The following is a 17,231-nucleotide window of genomic DNA, read 5'->3' on the forward strand; positions in this document are numbered from 1 at the left end:
CCGTCAACGATAAAAAAGGCGTACATACGTGAAGAAATCGTTAACTTTCAGTTAACTATAATAGTTATTATCACTATTCCAGTCGTGAATGATAAGACTGCTTTTTCGAAAAAGATCAGAAATCTTTTTCGAGGAAAGAAAAAGATAAATCTCCCGTCACACTAAAAGCAATAAAAATGCTGTGTGATGCTGCTAAATGCGGTTGAAGCAACAAAACTGATTTCACTCAATTATTTTATTATTATTTCATTGAGGACTCTATAATTCAGTAAATACAGCATTTTTCGCGCCACCCGTTACACAGCAGGGAAGAGAAACGCGATATCGCTGGCGCCACATAAGTCAATACATTATTTAAGTCACTGTTGATCGCGATGCTTAACGAATACATTCGCAACTCATCCGTATAACTCCATGAGATTGCACTAATTAAATTTAAACACCCGTTTCATAGATATTTAAAGAAACGAGCGATATTGATGCGCCACGCGCATGACTAGAATATCAATTTATATTTCACCGTTCGTATCGATCTTATTTACATTTCAGTCGCGATAAATCGTAAGAAATGTTTAAGATAAAATTAATCAAATCGACAAGTAGTGAAGTGAGCGGATAGAAATGCATGCAATTTTTTCAGCAGGTTTAATTTCCAGGAAGGCATCGGTATCGTGTGAAATAATTAGTAAGAATTTTATCGTGCGGACATTCCCCTTGACACCCGATACGTAGACTACAGACGCAGATACGTCGCGGTACTGGCGCCGTGGCTATCATTACGTTGTTTAACTCATAATACGGCGTAACATGTACGCTACTGCGCCATGTATTACAACCGTTTACGCGTTTCAACGACCCGCCTCGCACGTGTGCGTGCACAAAGCTGGCACGAGCACACGCGCACGAGACACGGTACGCTGACCGTCACGTCGATATTCCGTGTGCATCACGCGTAGCGCGCTCGCTCCGATTGTTCCAGACGTCGAAACGCAAGTATATCGGCGCTTTAATCACCTCGAGATCCGATCAAGGGTTGTTCCCTTACAAGTGTAATTGTACCTTCGAGAATCTACATCAAGAAAATTCGTATATTTCCACTCTTCCCGGTCATTTCGTTTCACGTGACTCCGGTTATCACGAGTAACATACTATTAACGTAAACCAGATCTCCGAATTTACGGACACTACTCTCCAAATTTCTCGGAGTGAAATTCCATTCGAAAAATAGAGTGACGGCTGAATCACTCGGGTTCGAATAATTTTCCATTCGTATTGAGTGAATTCTCCACTCTGAATCGTCGATTGAATATTTTGATTCAAAACTGAAGAATGAATGCGATATATTGCATTCGTGGGAATAAATTCACTCGAGGTATAGGGACAAAAAATATATAGGGACAAAATAATTACCTAAATTAACTAAATATTAGGGACTAAATAGGGACCTAAATTAACTAAATAATAGGGACAAAAAAATTACCTAAATTAACTAAATTTCAATTATATTGTGTACGGCTAATTTTTATCAATGAAAGCTATTCTCTTTTTTTTCCGTGCGCGACTTCGGTGGCGGTATCTTCACTATCGAGTGAAATATATTAAATGAAATATTATCATTTTTCACTTGTCTTGAGTGAGATTCCATTTCAAGAAAAGAGAGTATCCGGATTCCTGAGTCGATTTATCACACCAGAGAAATTATCCAAATTAACGGGTTTTATCCGGATATCCAAACATGCTGCCCTGATTTAGAAGGCGTGTACCCAGGTACATCCAGCTATCTAAACTCGCGGGTACTACCTGGACACCTAGAATTGACACCGGTGCTTTCCAACACCGGATAATTACTCCTGTTCCACGAGTTACCTTCTGTTTAGTTTTCCTGCATTCCTGCGCGTCTAGTCGGTCGACTTCGAAAGGATGTGCAACATACTGCGTGTAATCCTGCAGCTTCGCTTGAGCTTGTAAAATTGCCATTTCGTCCACGCGTTTATCGTTAAGCCCAAGACGCTTTTCTGCTCTCTCAGAACGCAATTCAAATATTTTACGTATCATGAAGTGATTCGTCTCTCTCTAAAGTTATCGCCCGTAACGCCGGCTCTACTTCAGCACTGAATATAAACTTTTCTCTTCGCTCGAAGCTATTCCCGCAGCACAAGAGACTCCTGCTGTTCTCTCCTCGGCTCTGCTATCCCGATTGTCCTCAAGGACTCGATAGTAACTCTAGATTTTTCCACACCCGCCGAGGAATAAACGGCGCCCACGCTCTTTACGATTCCTTCGGATTCGTAGAAATCTCGCGGTGATAAACCGCGGCCGGGGGTTCATAAAACGCCACGGATTGTCAAAGGTCAGTCGTATGACGGTTATCGGTCGGCGATATGCTTCCCGTACTGCACGATCGTCGATCTCTCTGGGTTATTATATAGTAATGTGATCGAGTCGAGGAGTCAGGGCGCGCGGTGCGCGTCGTCTCCGAGATCCGCCGAGCCATCTGGCGCACAGTGCTCCCATTCACTCTTTCTTTCGACGCTCACTATACCCCTGCTGCTCTCTTCTCCGCCGTTGTAGTAAGTTTCTTCATTCGACTTCCCCTTTCTCGTTCGCCGACGCGCTTCGTCCCGTTGAGCGTGTATCGCCGCGCGATATCAACGCGCTCGTGTGGAGCCGCCGCGATAACTCTGTTTGCGCTCGGCCGTGCTGCGCGCTGAATTATTGCGACAACAGACAAACATCATATTTCTGTAATACGGTGAGCTTTGTCGCGACGGAAGGTGTGACCAGAACGATCCGTTCGCGCTTCCGTTTGCTCGAGATTAGCAACAAAACACACCGGTTAATTTGATTGTATTGGAGCTGCGCAGATGTGTGGGTAGAGAATACCGGTACAGTCGTGGACAGGAAGCGTGCTCCATTCCCCAGGCACAGTGATATCGGAAATTTCGAGTTAGACGCGTCATTTTTCAATGATCGCATCGTGACCGCTCCTTTGGAGCATCCTTGCCGGTTCACGGAACAATCAGCAGTCACAATGCACGAATATTCCGAGAGGATGCTCCAAATTCAGGATTTCCGATATCACTGTGCCTACGGGAATGGGACGAGCTTTCTGTCAACGACTGTACGCTATGTTGGTACAGGGAAAAAATATTGTGGCACCTGGTCTCCTCTTAAATTGCACGTGCAAGAGCCGGCAGTAGGACAAAGGATTACCGATATATGTACACATAGATAGATAGGTAGAATGAAAGCGTTTCTGGTGTAAGTAAGTGTAACCCAACGCACCGTGGAGAATCGATGGTGTTTTATCCGCGATAGAAAAACGATAACGGGACACGGTGCCGAGGCAATTTTCGACGCGAGCATAATAACTCGCGGAACGAGCGGAAAGGCGCGGGACAGAACACGCACAAAACTTCTCATTCTCTCGACAGACCGGAGATCCTCCCGTTCCGGAATTCAACACCTTTGCCGATCGCCGTAATCGGCTCTGATCAATGCCGCCCCTTCACGCGATTCCACCGGCCACCGCACAATTCGGCGCTCACAATATACAATGGTTCGCTTTCACTGCGACATCATCCCCGCGTATCGTCCGCAGAAAGGACGGTCTTCTGCGGTTTCGCACCGCGGCGGCCGAGATGATGCACGCGCGCGTCCGCTCGTTCCGTCGGGCGTTAAACTTCCCAGAGTCGCGAGCGACGAAGAGCGAGTGGAACCTGTTCGCACATCATTATGCTTTTGGCCGAGGCATGGAAAGATCCGATCCCCGGGGTCTCGCGTTACTTCCTCGACCGCAGGAATTAATCACCTCGTCTTGCAGCCCGTCGCGTCGTGTAATTTTTCTCTCGTCGCCGCTGTCCGCGGTTGCGCTTTCATCCTCGCGCGCGAGGAAAGACCGTACCGTTATCGAAAGACTTTTAAAAACCTACTTTTTTTTCGTTGTAAACAGAGTAAATACACGTGCTTCATGTTTCGATTCTTGACGCATCGCCAGCTGATTCGAGATCTATCCATTTCTCGATAATCATTGGTCAACCGATCAACCTGAATTTTTGGCGATTTTGCGAAAAAAACTCTCTCAAATTTTGTTTTTAGATTTTATCATATGGATTATTTTATTATACTTCTATGTCGCAAGAGTAATCAAAATTTAATTCGAGATACAGTTATTGCGTACTGTTTACGAAACGTATGCTTTTCAAAGCCTGATAAGGCGCAACTTGCGGGGCTGGTGATGTGTCAAGATACTTTCACAGACAGCGACATAGAAATTACTTGAAACTCCTGAAAACTAATTTGATGAATCCAACTTTTTCACATTGCCGAAGTAACGTGTTAATTGTAATTGCAATAATAGTGATAAGACAATCGAGTATTCTGCAGCGTTGTATTGTATAGTATTGTACGAAGGAGAAGCTGGTTGAGATGTGAAAAGTAGAACTTAAACACCTTTTAACTCCTTCGATCATCTCGAGATCCACCCCTTTCCGCCCATGCAGCATTGTACCGCGATGTTAGGCCATTATTATGCGACGTTCATAAAGGCCGGCAGAGCCATAACCGAAGAATATTAAATGTAACAATCATCATTGTTCGGTATCGCACGTACGAGAAGCGCGACCATCTGTACCGGAGACTCGCACCGCAATTGACGATCGGCCAGATGTTGCATGATGTACGTTGAGCAGGAGAAACGACCGAGGAGGGATTCTTGATAGTCGCAGAAACAAAGACACTGTACGAATGACTCATGGATTGTTGCATAATGCGACTCGCGAGGAACCACCTGTTTAAGAGACGATTGTGATCCTACTCGTAGAAACGCAGTGAAAGAGAAATGCGCAATGAAATTATAACTTTTAATTGATTTCTGACATTTTTTCAGGTTCCGATCTGGCATACGTGAATATTCTTGAAACTACCGAGATACTCGAATACCTTCAAATTTGTCGAAAGTTTAGTAGATGTCCGGAAACGTTCAGTTCAAGAAATGATTATGGACGTAACTAAGAATGAACGGGAGGGGAACTCCCGTAAATTTTGACGAGGAGAGAAACAGTTATGGAAATCATAAAAGTAAAAGAAATGTCACTGATACGTTACAATTTACATTTCGCAAAAAGCAACAGCGTATATTGTGATTAAAAACTCATGACAAAGTATTAGTAGTGCTTTATGAAAATGAATATAATGAAAATTTTCTCAATTTCAACACCGGACGTCAGTACTTTCACGACCTGCAATGATGTTGGCGTATTTCAGTTACGTAGGAAGATTCTAAATAAATAATAGTAAAATTTGCATGAAGATAGATTTCTGCTCCCCGCCCCTTTAACTGAAATCCTGGCCACGCCCATGAAAGCACATTGTTGCACAAATGTACAAAACGATATCGCCAGATGTATAACGGCCTTTCGAGGTGTGACGGGTCCGGATACTTTCTCGCAATGAGCATCAGGAATCAAGGACATTCAAGCGGATTCCCAGAATGCAATTTCTCGTCCCACACGGTGACACAATCGGGCACTTCGCAGAGTTGTGGTGACATAAGGTCTTTCGACGCCTGGTTGGCAAGTAACCAATAGTATATTGCAAACACATTAGCACGCGCTCGCGCGCTCGTAATCGTATGCAAGATTAGAAACGCCAACGTTGCACGCTTAAATGTTCTCCGAAGAATTTTCTCCACGGTCCGTTTGTATTCGTCTCCGATTGCGGTTATTGTATTGCGACAACTGATTCCTGAAACTAATAAACCCGTTGGGCAGAAGAGCTTCCCGGCATGAATAATACTAATAAGGTCACGAATACTAATTATCGCTTATTAGACCGATGCGAACCTGATATTCAACTTGAACAAAAGGAAAAAAGAAAATAAGAATGAAAGTGTCGCGAACGATATGGCATTGCACGAGCGAAATGTAAAGGTTTACTCGCGAGGTTATGGCTTCCAGCCACAAATCGGAAAACTCTTTTATTTCGCGTCTCCTTTATTTACGAGTCATGATTTACGTTTCCAACGCTCTTCATCCTTACGTATTACTGAAGCTCCCTAGGATCGTTCGTTTTATGAGCGTGTAAAGCGTCGACTTTAACGGCGCGTGGACCACGCTTTCGGATCGTCCAAGTTTAACTAGGCAATAATTCCCGGTAGCATGAGTGTACTCGCGAATGAGTACTTTCGCGTGCGGCGAGCGACCGACTCCGCGAGTGCTTTCACCAGTAGCCCGTGACCGGACCTCGACGGCATTCACAGCTCAGGAATTCTTACGATAAAACTCATGAATGAAATCCGCTCGCTGTCGATTCGCGAGACTCGACCGCGATCTCGCTTCTCGCCATGTGCTGCTTTGAAAAACTGTGAAAAAAATACAAAATACAAAAAAAAAAATACAAGCTCGATTTCCATTATTCACTGGTCTCTCGTCGGTATTGCTTATCAAAAAGCTAATGGAAAAGTCTTCCTTAAATCGAATCAATGAAAATATCTCTGAATGAATCAGTAAAACAGTATCGCTGCGATAATTAGTATTCGCCAATTTTTTGCGGGAATACTTCCATTTAGCCCTTTTGTTTTATACTTCGCTAATTTTGCCCGGAGAAACATTCACTGGAAATGTCATGACGCGTTGTATAGCAGAAATATATATACGTATATGTGTATGCATTCAACCGTATCGTATTTGGCATAATTCGTACGGTAGCAGATTCAAAAGCTAGATATAGCTAGATATAGATATCAGGTTCTGGTCTCATAAAGGTGAGCGTGTTTTTCTCAAATATGATGTAAATTAAGCTAATTAAGCATAATTAAAAATGTTTCAGATAAAATCATTGACAATACCTTAAGAATATTTAAGAATTGTTAAGATAATAAAAATGAGGTAATAAATAATAACTTCTTTGACTGTTTCAGCAGTCAGAGCAGTCAGTTCTCTGATGAAAACAGGTCGCTGCTATCGATAGACTTTTTCAGTGAAATTTTACTGATTTACAGTTCTATATTTATAACTATGACTCCCAGTGACATTTAACTAATCTCAATTATAATAAACTTGCGCTTTAAAGAGATAAGCTTCTTTTAAATATATCACTAGTATCTCCCTCTTCTCCTACGCTGAGACAGTTTTCTGCATCGCGATGACGTTATTCGCGAAAAATCGCACGGTGAATTGATCGTCGGTTTCCGAAACGCATTAGCATTTTCATATTTTCACCTCTCGATCTCCACGATTTTACTGTGACTGTGCAAGATTGCGTATAATTCGATCATGCAAAACGCTACGCGATCGGCGAAACGTACTTGGGAGGCGTATGAACAAACGTCATATTGCGTAATACGCCGATTATCATGACGGTTAAGCAACGGATTCCGGTTCACTGCCGGCTCGAGTGTTAAATCGCGGATGTAGCACTGCGCCATTCCCGCGTGATAATGGTCAAGCATTTCAATTAGGAATTGTCATCCGGTGACATTGAGCAGGACGAGAATGCTCAATCGGGTGAACCGGACTTGTTTTTTTTTCTCGCCGGCCGGAAAAATCTGCTGGTTTTATCAATCAAATATCAGCTCGGTCGTTACGACCGACAGTACGTAAAAAAGTATCTGTCAATGATCCTTTTACTTATTCCGTTTCTGGTTCTAAATGGTAAATAATATTTTTCATCATGCGCATCGAAGCGTTATGTATGTACGCATCACGTCTACACAGAATAATTCGTCATGCTTTTCATTTAATTGTTTCTTCTTGAAAACGTAGGGGCAGCTGCTTTAATCTCTTCAAACCATTTGTTTTCAAAGCCGTTACATCCGGTCGTGGAGGCATGTAAATTCGGAAATTGTTTTTAGAGTTCTGACGAGATTCTTCGTGGTCATCAATTAGTCCGTAGAATCTGTAGTCCGACTTCCGCCACGATTAAGCCGGACACATCGATCTTGCCCCTGTATCTATAAATAAAATCATGAAACGTTTCTCTTCTTTTCGTTTATCTACTTCGCCAGCGTCCGACCCTATTGGCGGTTTTCTTCGCTCTTATCTGTGCCGTTTACCCGTTTTTCCGCGAACTGTCTTCGTATCCGTAAGGAAATAAAACCAATGTACCGGCGTCGCCCATAAGAATAGAACGAGATTCACGTGTCGAACAAGATAACGGCGTGAGCTCGGCGCGATCTTTTTCCCATTCACAGATATTCGCCGTGGAACGATGAATGAGACGATTGATGAATTCGCGCGGACGTAGCGAGCGGAATGTAAAATCGCCATAGCTAATTCGAGAAAATGAAGGAGCAATGTTATTTCGTACCTAGGGGAAACGTAATTGTTCGAACTCTTTCATGTGACAGAAAATAGGATCATCGTCACAACTTTTCGTGATATACTGTCAGTACATAATATATAATACGCCATTTTAGTTTAGTAAATAGTATATTAATATATTTGTTAAATTATAGTATTCATATACGCTCTTCCGACTTCATTTCTTCGGTAAACACGAGAAAGACAAATTTTATCGACATCTTTAATTTGACGTCTAAATTAAAGCTGTATCTTAAACCCACGAGTTCATCTTTAGCCCAAAATGTATCTCATGGTACAGAAGCCAGCCTCGAAAGATAAGGTGACAAGTTAAATTTTATTTTCTTAATATTTCAGTCGATAACCGAAGGTTTTTGAGTTCGTGTGAGATTAGTTTTATCATGGCGCGTGACTAATGTTTTCACTCATTAACAACATATTTCCATTCCGTAATTTTGAACATAACAGCCGTCTGCATCTTCATCTAACACGTGCGATACCAAGTCGCGATAATAACTTGCTCATGTCATTATATTTCCATATTTTCATAGAAATAAACAGCGATTCTTATTCTTTAACGATGACGTGTCCGAGGCATTTCCCGGCGAGGATCTCCGTGGATTTCTCACACAGTATACGGTATCCTCTCGCGGCGATGTGCGTTTTTCCACGTGTAAACTAGGCTGGTCTCGATCCGGGCGGATTATGGAACACCATCGCCTCAGTTACGTCGGCGATGAGGAATTCCACGCTGCCAACGACGAAAAACGGGGTGGCCTGTAGTTCTTACTTTTTACCGAAGTGTTTTCATACGCCGGCAGCGTGTTTGCTTAAGAGATCGTCCATTCGGTAAAGTCGAAAGCCAAGTTTCGGATCTGTCCCAGAGAAGGAGTTCATCTTGTTCGTCCCGAGAGAAAGAAAAAGAGAGAGAGAGAGAGAGAGAACGCACAAGCGGATAATAATCTATAATTATCTCTCCGGAGCAGGGGGAGGGGGGACAGGAACATCGCGTCGCGTTCGGTACTTCCGTAATAGTCGTTCAATATGGCGTTGGAACCGGATTGACGAGCCGATCGTCGAGAAAGGGTCCCCCAATATGCAATCGGTGAATTCGTCGATAATATATCGTAGAGAGGGGTGAGGGAGGGAGAGGGAGAAGAGGGAGGGTCCTCATTTTCTATTCGGAATAGCATCTTTTCTTTGCCTATCATGCTCCGTTGTACAATTCGTTCCGCGTTATAAGAAAGATATCCTTGGGTCTGGACAAGGACCCCTGCTTGAGTTGTATCCTGATCATAGGCCATTGCGACCGGTCGTTCGTCATCATACGGGGCCTTTGCCACGGTAAAGAGTCTCGACGAGGATAGCGCTTCGTTGTCTACTCTTTTTTCCGTTTCTCTTTCCCGGCGCTTCTTCCCCTCTCGCCGTTTTGCCATCATGCGGGCGAGGCGGCATGTAATAATTAAAGCAACATACCATTTATCATGCTCGTTCCTCGTCCTCCCCCTCCCGTACCACCGTGAACAAGCGGAATCGGAGCAGGAAGAGAAAAGACAATGTTTGTCGTGGATCCGGCGGATTCGCGGAAACGGCGCGCCAAATGGATCTCCCGATTCTCACACGTACGTGCATATAGCCATGCGAACGGCATTAACTTGATTGCGAACTGCGGAATAATGGCCAATGATTCCCCGGCAAATATCTGTGTAATTGCCGGTCTCTGAACACGAAGGACGGCGCGACCAGGTGCAATGTTAATCAGAGTGTACAGCCGTAAGAGAAGAAAATCGAGAAAAAGATATTGCCGCCGCGAGTATCTCATACGATTCATGCCCGTTTCTATCATCACGGTTCAAACCTCATCGACGATTAACTGAACGGAATTTGACCGGTTACATTGATCGGTTCAGCTAATTGGCCAACTGCGATTAGTCAATTCCGTTGAGTTAATCGTCGATTAAATTTAAACCACTACGGCGGAAACAGACATCAGTCGGACAAAGTTGACTGACACTTTCGCAAGTAGACGGATTTCAATTTCAAGATTTTTCTTCGGTTAGAAATATTTTCCGAACGAGTTGTCAACGCGGATACATTTATGTCTGCGTATCGAATACAAAAAGGTAAGCACGAAGGTATGTCGATGACACGCAGTGATCTCGCAGCCACGCGACCTTGGATTGCGAACATCTCGGCAGAAGCGAGAGAGATCCGCTACGTCGTGAATCTGACCTTCCTCGAGCCACCGATGCGAGAAACTCTTGTACTCCGCGAGGGAACTGCGGGACAATGACGTTTTACGAAATACACACAGAGATTATAAGATTTCGTCACTTCCGATTATCGTCCTCGCGGCGTGAGCGCGACTCATTTGCCGAGGAAAGTCGATCAAGCGACACGGATGAAAATAAAATGAAGTTTTATATAAGTATACTTCCGTCTCGTAGCAATAAGTAATAATGACGGAAGCTTGATTTTGACCGAGATGATGGAATACAGAGTTCATCGAAATATAGTCCAACGGAATCGGCTCGACAAGGCGATGTGGAATCACGAGACGGCCGGAAACACGGCCTACCGCGTCGGATATTACAAGAGCCGGGACAAGTGCGGAATCAAAGGCGTGACGAAACACGGAACTCGATCCTGTGTGCGTAAAACGTATAGCTAATTTATTCGATGTAGGATTCAGTCGCTTCATTAACGCCGCACATTGATATTTGCTGATACCGAAAATAGGGAAAAAAAGACCGCCGGTCTGCAGAAAAAACCGCGAAAAATGAGAAGATCGGAAATTGGCGAATATCAAACGACGCCGCATCTCCCACGTGTCTAGTGTTTCAGCGCGCGTTAATTGCGAAAAATATACAATTTGTGAGCGAGAGCGCCGACAATTGTTCCAAGGTTCCTCTCTGAAAACGCACCGCCTAATCGTGAGCCGGCAATAAAGAACCAACGCAGAGCAGCAGCGAATGCGATTAAGTGGATCCACCATGGTTACCGTCGCTCGTTTAGTTTTTCACTACGCATTGTGAACTCGGTTGCAATGTGTGACATCTCGGTATGCGGGGTTCTCACAGAGAATCACCATGGCCCCGTCGACAAAAACTGCGGGACACGCGTATCTCGTGCTTCGAAAAAGGGAGGTCCGTCCCTACTCTCCGCTACATCTCGCGATAAAAAGATGATACTTCTTGTAACGATGAGGACGCTTTCGGGATTTACCGTGGCACGAATATCTCATAGTTAAAATTTCATCCCGCGATCGTACGAGGTACAATGTGAAATTATTGCTTGATAAGGAAAAATCGATTCCTATCTTCACAGGGAAAAATTTCAAACGGATTAATGTAATAGAATTATTACGTTGTTGTGCGCACGATTGAGTTACAGTTACGGTAATTGCAGATATTAACGCATTGCGGACGGATGACGAGATATCTCGTCTTTCCTATTTCGTCGTTAGAGGCCGGATGACGAGATATCTCGTATTTCATATTGCGTCGTTAGAGGCGAAAACATACCCGGCTACTGGATACGGTTAGCAATAAAATGTCTGGTCCGCAATGTGTTAATTAAACATTCGTACTGCCTACTTGGGAAAAAAATTAGTATCGATTTAAGACATATATTTTCATATATAAGGAAGAAATGTATAAAAATGATAGAAAAAAAAATATATAAATAAAATATACTCGTGTTATTCAAGAATAATTTTCATGAATTGAAAGGAAAAATATTAGTAAGAACGATATCTTCAAACTAAAAATTGCATCAGTTTGAGGATATCCTTCTTTCTATCCAATATTTGTTTCCTCTCAATTCCTAAAAATTATTCTTGAATAATAAGAATATGATATTTTTTGTGGAATTATGTAGGATTTCTTCATAGAAGAGTAAGTTTGATCTCCACATAAGATTACATGTTCTTGCTTATGCCATGAGAATGAGTGTTGAATGAATACTAATGTTTTTTTCCTCATTCCCTCTTAATTATGGAAATATTTATCACGTGTGATACGCGTGGCCGGTATCGCGAACGAACTAACGGAAGCCACTTGTACGTTTTGCGACAACCTTTGCAACCCGCGTGCGAAACAGGTCAGACAAGAGCAAATACAATGAAAGGTCTTCGCCATGTGCGCATCGAGGAGAATCGCGCGCGTAATATCTAGAGCTCAAGTGGAAACGGGGATAGTGACGTTTGCGTTTGAGCGCGGTTATATTTTTAAATGCACCGACCCTGATCGTAATCAGCCGTGTGAAATTGCAAAAACACAGTCGCTCTAGAAAACGCGCGCGTTTCGCCGCTCACGATCGTCTGTTATTGTTTTACCACTGAAAAAGTATCCGCGAAAAATATTATATACCTTAACGTGAGCTCCTCCTCGACTTACTCGGAGATCGTTATTTTAGGATGATCATTCGATCGAGGGTGCTCGATGCTCCTGCAGAGGAGACGAAATTTCGAATGGCGACAAAGACACGTGTCCCCCCACGGTTTGTGCAGATGGCGAGGAAAAATATTCAGGCCCTAACTGAACGTCTTCCTGGGACGAAAGCCCTCAAGAGAGCTACGTATATGTATCTGTTCGCGCAAAAAAGGACGCGAAACCGTACGGCGTGCAGTTATACTATAGGATCGACTTAAGAAGCTGTGAGAAATTATGCGGCTCGCATTGGAAACTGACTCTGACCACAAGGGTAACAAACGTTCCAAATATTCAGCGTTCCTTCCTCTTCACACGCGGCTACAGCTTTATTTATTTTATATTTAATATTTATCTTATTTGCAGCTTTGAAAATAATAGAAGGAAAGCACCAAAACTGACATGGGTATGGTAAGTTGACTTACCTATATTTCTCGGCTATAAAGTATTGGACTATGTCGGACAGAACATGGATTTAGTCGGAACGAAAAAGTCGGGAAATCTCTTTTCATAAAAAAAATATCTAAGGTCAAAGATAACATGTAAGGATATATAATAAATATATAAAATAATGTAATAATTTTTGTTATGTATTTTATTTTTTTGATAATTTTCTATAGTTATATATCATTAGTATATCGGATTTGGGACTCAGTTTCTCTGTATGTCGGTTTTGGTGCTTTCCCTCTAAATTATAATTTAAAAAAAATTCACTATTCTAATATTCTATAGCTATAAGGAAAGATTTCATTGTCATCACTATCGACTTATCGTTTTGCGTGATCATTACTTCACGACTGTGTTTCAAGGGTAGACGCGATGTACTGCGAATTAAGAGTAATAGCAGATTAGACAACAGAAATAATTGTGGATCAAGTATGCTACTAGCTGACGAATTCATCAACGTTGTCATTGCTGGCGCATACGTGGTCCAGCTGTTAATAAATGTACGGGAATTGTGTTGCTCTCGTTTTCGCTAAACCGCTTTACGTCACACACTCGGTGCCACACGCGCACGAATGACGTTTTGTTCTCCTCGTTTGCTTCATTAAATGTAGCATCATCGCTTTTTACACTCTCCCGCGTTGTTCTTGACCATCTCCAGCAGACATAGCGCATTAACCTCCACGCTCTTATTCACATTACGCGTTTATCGGCTGAATGCTCATCAAACACGAGCATCAATACCTCAAAATAATCTCGTATTTATCGAATAAATTCGTCGCTTCGCAAACGATATGCTGACGTGTGGAATAACGAATAGTTTGTGATAAGTTCGTAGGAACTTTTGCGAAGGATACAAGGTCGCTACTTTTATAGTTAGCTATTTTTATAATTTGACTCAATAATATATTGACCGTTTTCTTTCGATAACCTGCCATCGCAAGAAAAGAAAAAAAAATTAGACTTATACTTAACTATTAGAGTTATATTTAACTATAAAAGAATCGTTTACTTGGTTTAGCTTCCGAGTTAGCGTCGCGTCCTTCATGGATTTGTTTCCTGACGTTTCGTGAACATCGTAGTTCGCTTCTTCAAGGTGAGGTGCTACCTGAGATCGACCCGAGAAATCCATCAAACCATCGGAGACAAATGCGACGCTAACTCGGAAGCCAAATCAAGTAATCATCCACATCGCGGAAGTCTAGGATCATATAAAAAAATCGATTTTGAATTTTTCGGAAAAATCTCTGTGGCATTTATATGAACAACTCCAAAAATTAGGAACGCATTGGGAATTAATCCGAGAAAACGATCTTCCCGATGCGTGAGAAAATAATCACCGAGTACTCACCTGTTGGGGTGCGTTATCGGCCGGTGAAAAGCTCGACAGGGCGGTTAGAGGTGCTAGGGAAGCGCATGAGGACGCTCTCGAGGGTGGTGGTGTGTGACCAGGGGTAGGACTTCCGCTTCCGCAGCTACTCGCCCCGCCGCTGGAAGAGAGACTCACGCTGTCCGATCGCCCTCTCCACGGCGAGACCGACACGTGCTTCAACATTCCTCCTGGTTCTAATCTGTAATCAGGATCCATGGGTCGTTTAACGTTAATCGGAAGTATTAAGCTGGCAAATGTGTGTATATAACTGCAACTGTCGTTAAACTCGACCGACTGTCCGCTCTAATGGATCGGCACGATAACGATGATAACTTTCGATTTTCCATCGTAGATTTACTTTTAATTGTATCACTTCCATCTACGGTATGATCGTCGAACGGTTGATTCATATTGAAAGATGAGTCAGGTGCGTCCGATATAATCAATGAATGAGGTCGACGCGGGCAGTGATTCGTAAAAAATTCGCGACGTAAGGAGCTCACGGTGGGAATAATAATTTTACAACCTGCTGCCAGGACCGTCAAGTCCAACGTCAGGACTACTTTCGACTACTACTTTCGTCGCAAAGAAGACGAGTGAAATTGTCATTTTACGTTTCACTCGTTTGTAGATTTCCGGCGGTCGTAGGAGCGTCTACGTGGGACCGCATAGCAACGTGCGTTTCAATTAATCTCTTTATGCGTTTCCTCTCGCAAGGTCGTAGAAAAACCGTAATTGGTCTGGCGGCCTTTCGATAAGTAGTGTCCAGCGATTGTGATTGCTAGGTTACACAAACGTGGAAAGTGGCGGGAAGCCTGCTCACAGAAAAACCGGACGCATGCAACGGTACACTTTAAGCACGCCTGTGTAATTTGTCGCCGGAGTGAAACCAGACGGTTGCACATTTCGTGCATACGTCCATCGTGTGGAAAGCAGGAAAAACACTTCTCGTGTTTGGTGAAATATTAGGGTCCAATCCGGATGTCCAGAAAACGTCGAACGTGCAAAAAATACGGATGCGTATTCTACGAACTGCAATACTTTAAAAAGAATCCAATGGAATAATTCTCTTGTTCTACATGTACGCCGAGAGAAAAAATATCTACAATTTAAACAAATATTTATACGGTCAATGCTAATACATATTTATTTAAATTTAAAGTTTTTTATTTAAATATATTTATAATAAACGATTGCTTTCATGAAAAGCAACGATTTAAGAAAATATATATTTTCTCATCTAAGAAAAGACTCAGAGTAAAAACATGCGTGAAAAAAATCTGGTTGCATTAACCAGAAAGGGAGCACTCAGATGCGTTCTGGTTGAAGAAAACAAAATTTCTGGTTCTTAAGACCCAAATATGGTTCTTATAACCAAAACTTATAACCAGAAATTCTGTTTCCTTCAACATGTATCTGGTTCTTTTTCTAGTTAATATAAACAATTTTTTTTCCTCGTTTACATTAGCATCAGTAAATATGTATTAGTACCCACCGAAAAAATCTTTTTTATTTCTTAGATATTTTTTTCTCAGTATAGACATTTTTTCATACATTCTTCAGAAATTATGAATATGAATAAATAAAAAAATAGTAAAACCATCAATTTCTATGATAAACCTTTTGATGTATAGACGCAAGCTCAAGAGACGATATTTTTCACCGAGTTCCGAAGCACAAATTACATTTCAGTTTTAACCTACGTAACTTTGTTATCAGCGAACTTCGTTATCAGTGAACCGATGTGCGGACTGCGGTCACGTGCATCCAAAGGATGCAACGATATGATATCACGGACGCAGAGAAGGATATGTGAGATGACGCGAGATGCGGGAACCGTATATCTTTGTTTCTAACATCGTGAAAGAGGCAATGTGAGATATTTTGTTGTAAATATCGGATACAAGTCTGAATCTAGATACATGTATGCGTATATGTATATGAACGAAACACTTAACATATATGAAATTCTGCGCAAGCTCGAAATATACTCACTTTTACTGATTCGCAGTCGAGTGATCCGCGGTGTTCGTAATAGCGCACGCGTCAACACGCGGGAGTCATATTCAAAGTGAATGTACAAGCAGCATCGATCCAAGTTCACTGTCTCAAACCAGAAGCTAGCACCTCGTATCAAGCCTCAGGGTGATTTACCCGATGGTCACAACACACGAACGGATTCACCACCTCATCGCGTCGGGGGAGCGTATTTGGAGGGACTTCTGGCGCGCATTTCGTGAACGAAACTCTCCACACATTCCGCACGAGAGGTCCTCGGAGCAGTTATCCAGGGAGTCACTGTGTAACGAACGATCGGACAGAGAGACGAGAAACGTAACTCTCCGGAACGAGGAGTGTTCGGCAGAGTTGGAAGTTTGACTTGAGGTTTCTGTTTGAAACGCGCGCCGATGGATACGCCACGGTGTGCGCTCCGCGAGCGCTCCGTTACAACTGGCGAGAATGCGCGAGTAAGCCAACATAGTAAGCCTCGCGCCGACGGATGGCCGAGGTGGAGGAAAGAGAACGACCTTCCTGTGTAATATTTGCCGCTGTGTGCGTGGGTCTGTGTGTGTGTGTGTGCACGCACGCCGACAAGCTGCGGGGGCGACATTGTCTGCTCAGGTCACGAAAGGCCTATGTCCACGGAGCCAGCCGCTCGTAGGGAGACGAGTCCTACCCTTGATG

The 17,231-nt window shown here is 42.9% G+C and overlaps 1 protein-coding gene across 1 annotated transcript in view; it reads right to left on the reverse strand.

Annotated features, from left to right (window-relative positions):
- The window catches only part of LOC106743886, a 38,212-nt gene extending 21,227 nt beyond the window's left edge, over positions 1-16,985 (reverse strand). Inside the window, exons 1-2 of the mRNA XM_014618134.1 lie at positions 16,542-16,985; positions 14,526-14,745 (exon numbers count right to left, since the gene is read on the reverse strand). Of these exons, the coding sequence (XP_014473620.1) occupies positions 14,526-14,729 (204 nt within the window). The 5' untranslated portion in view covers positions 14,730-14,745; positions 16,542-16,985. The remainder of the gene's footprint in view (positions 1-14,525; positions 14,746-16,541) is intronic.
- Between the last annotated feature and the right edge of the window lie 246 nt (positions 16,986-17,231).

Source organism: Dinoponera quadriceps, unplaced genomic scaffold (assembly GCF_001313825.1).
Source record: "Dinoponera quadriceps isolate SergipeBrazil2010 unplaced genomic scaffold, ASM131382v1 scaffold1070, whole genome shotgun sequence".
NCBI lineage: Eukaryota > Metazoa > Arthropoda > Insecta > Hymenoptera > Formicidae > Dinoponera > Dinoponera quadriceps.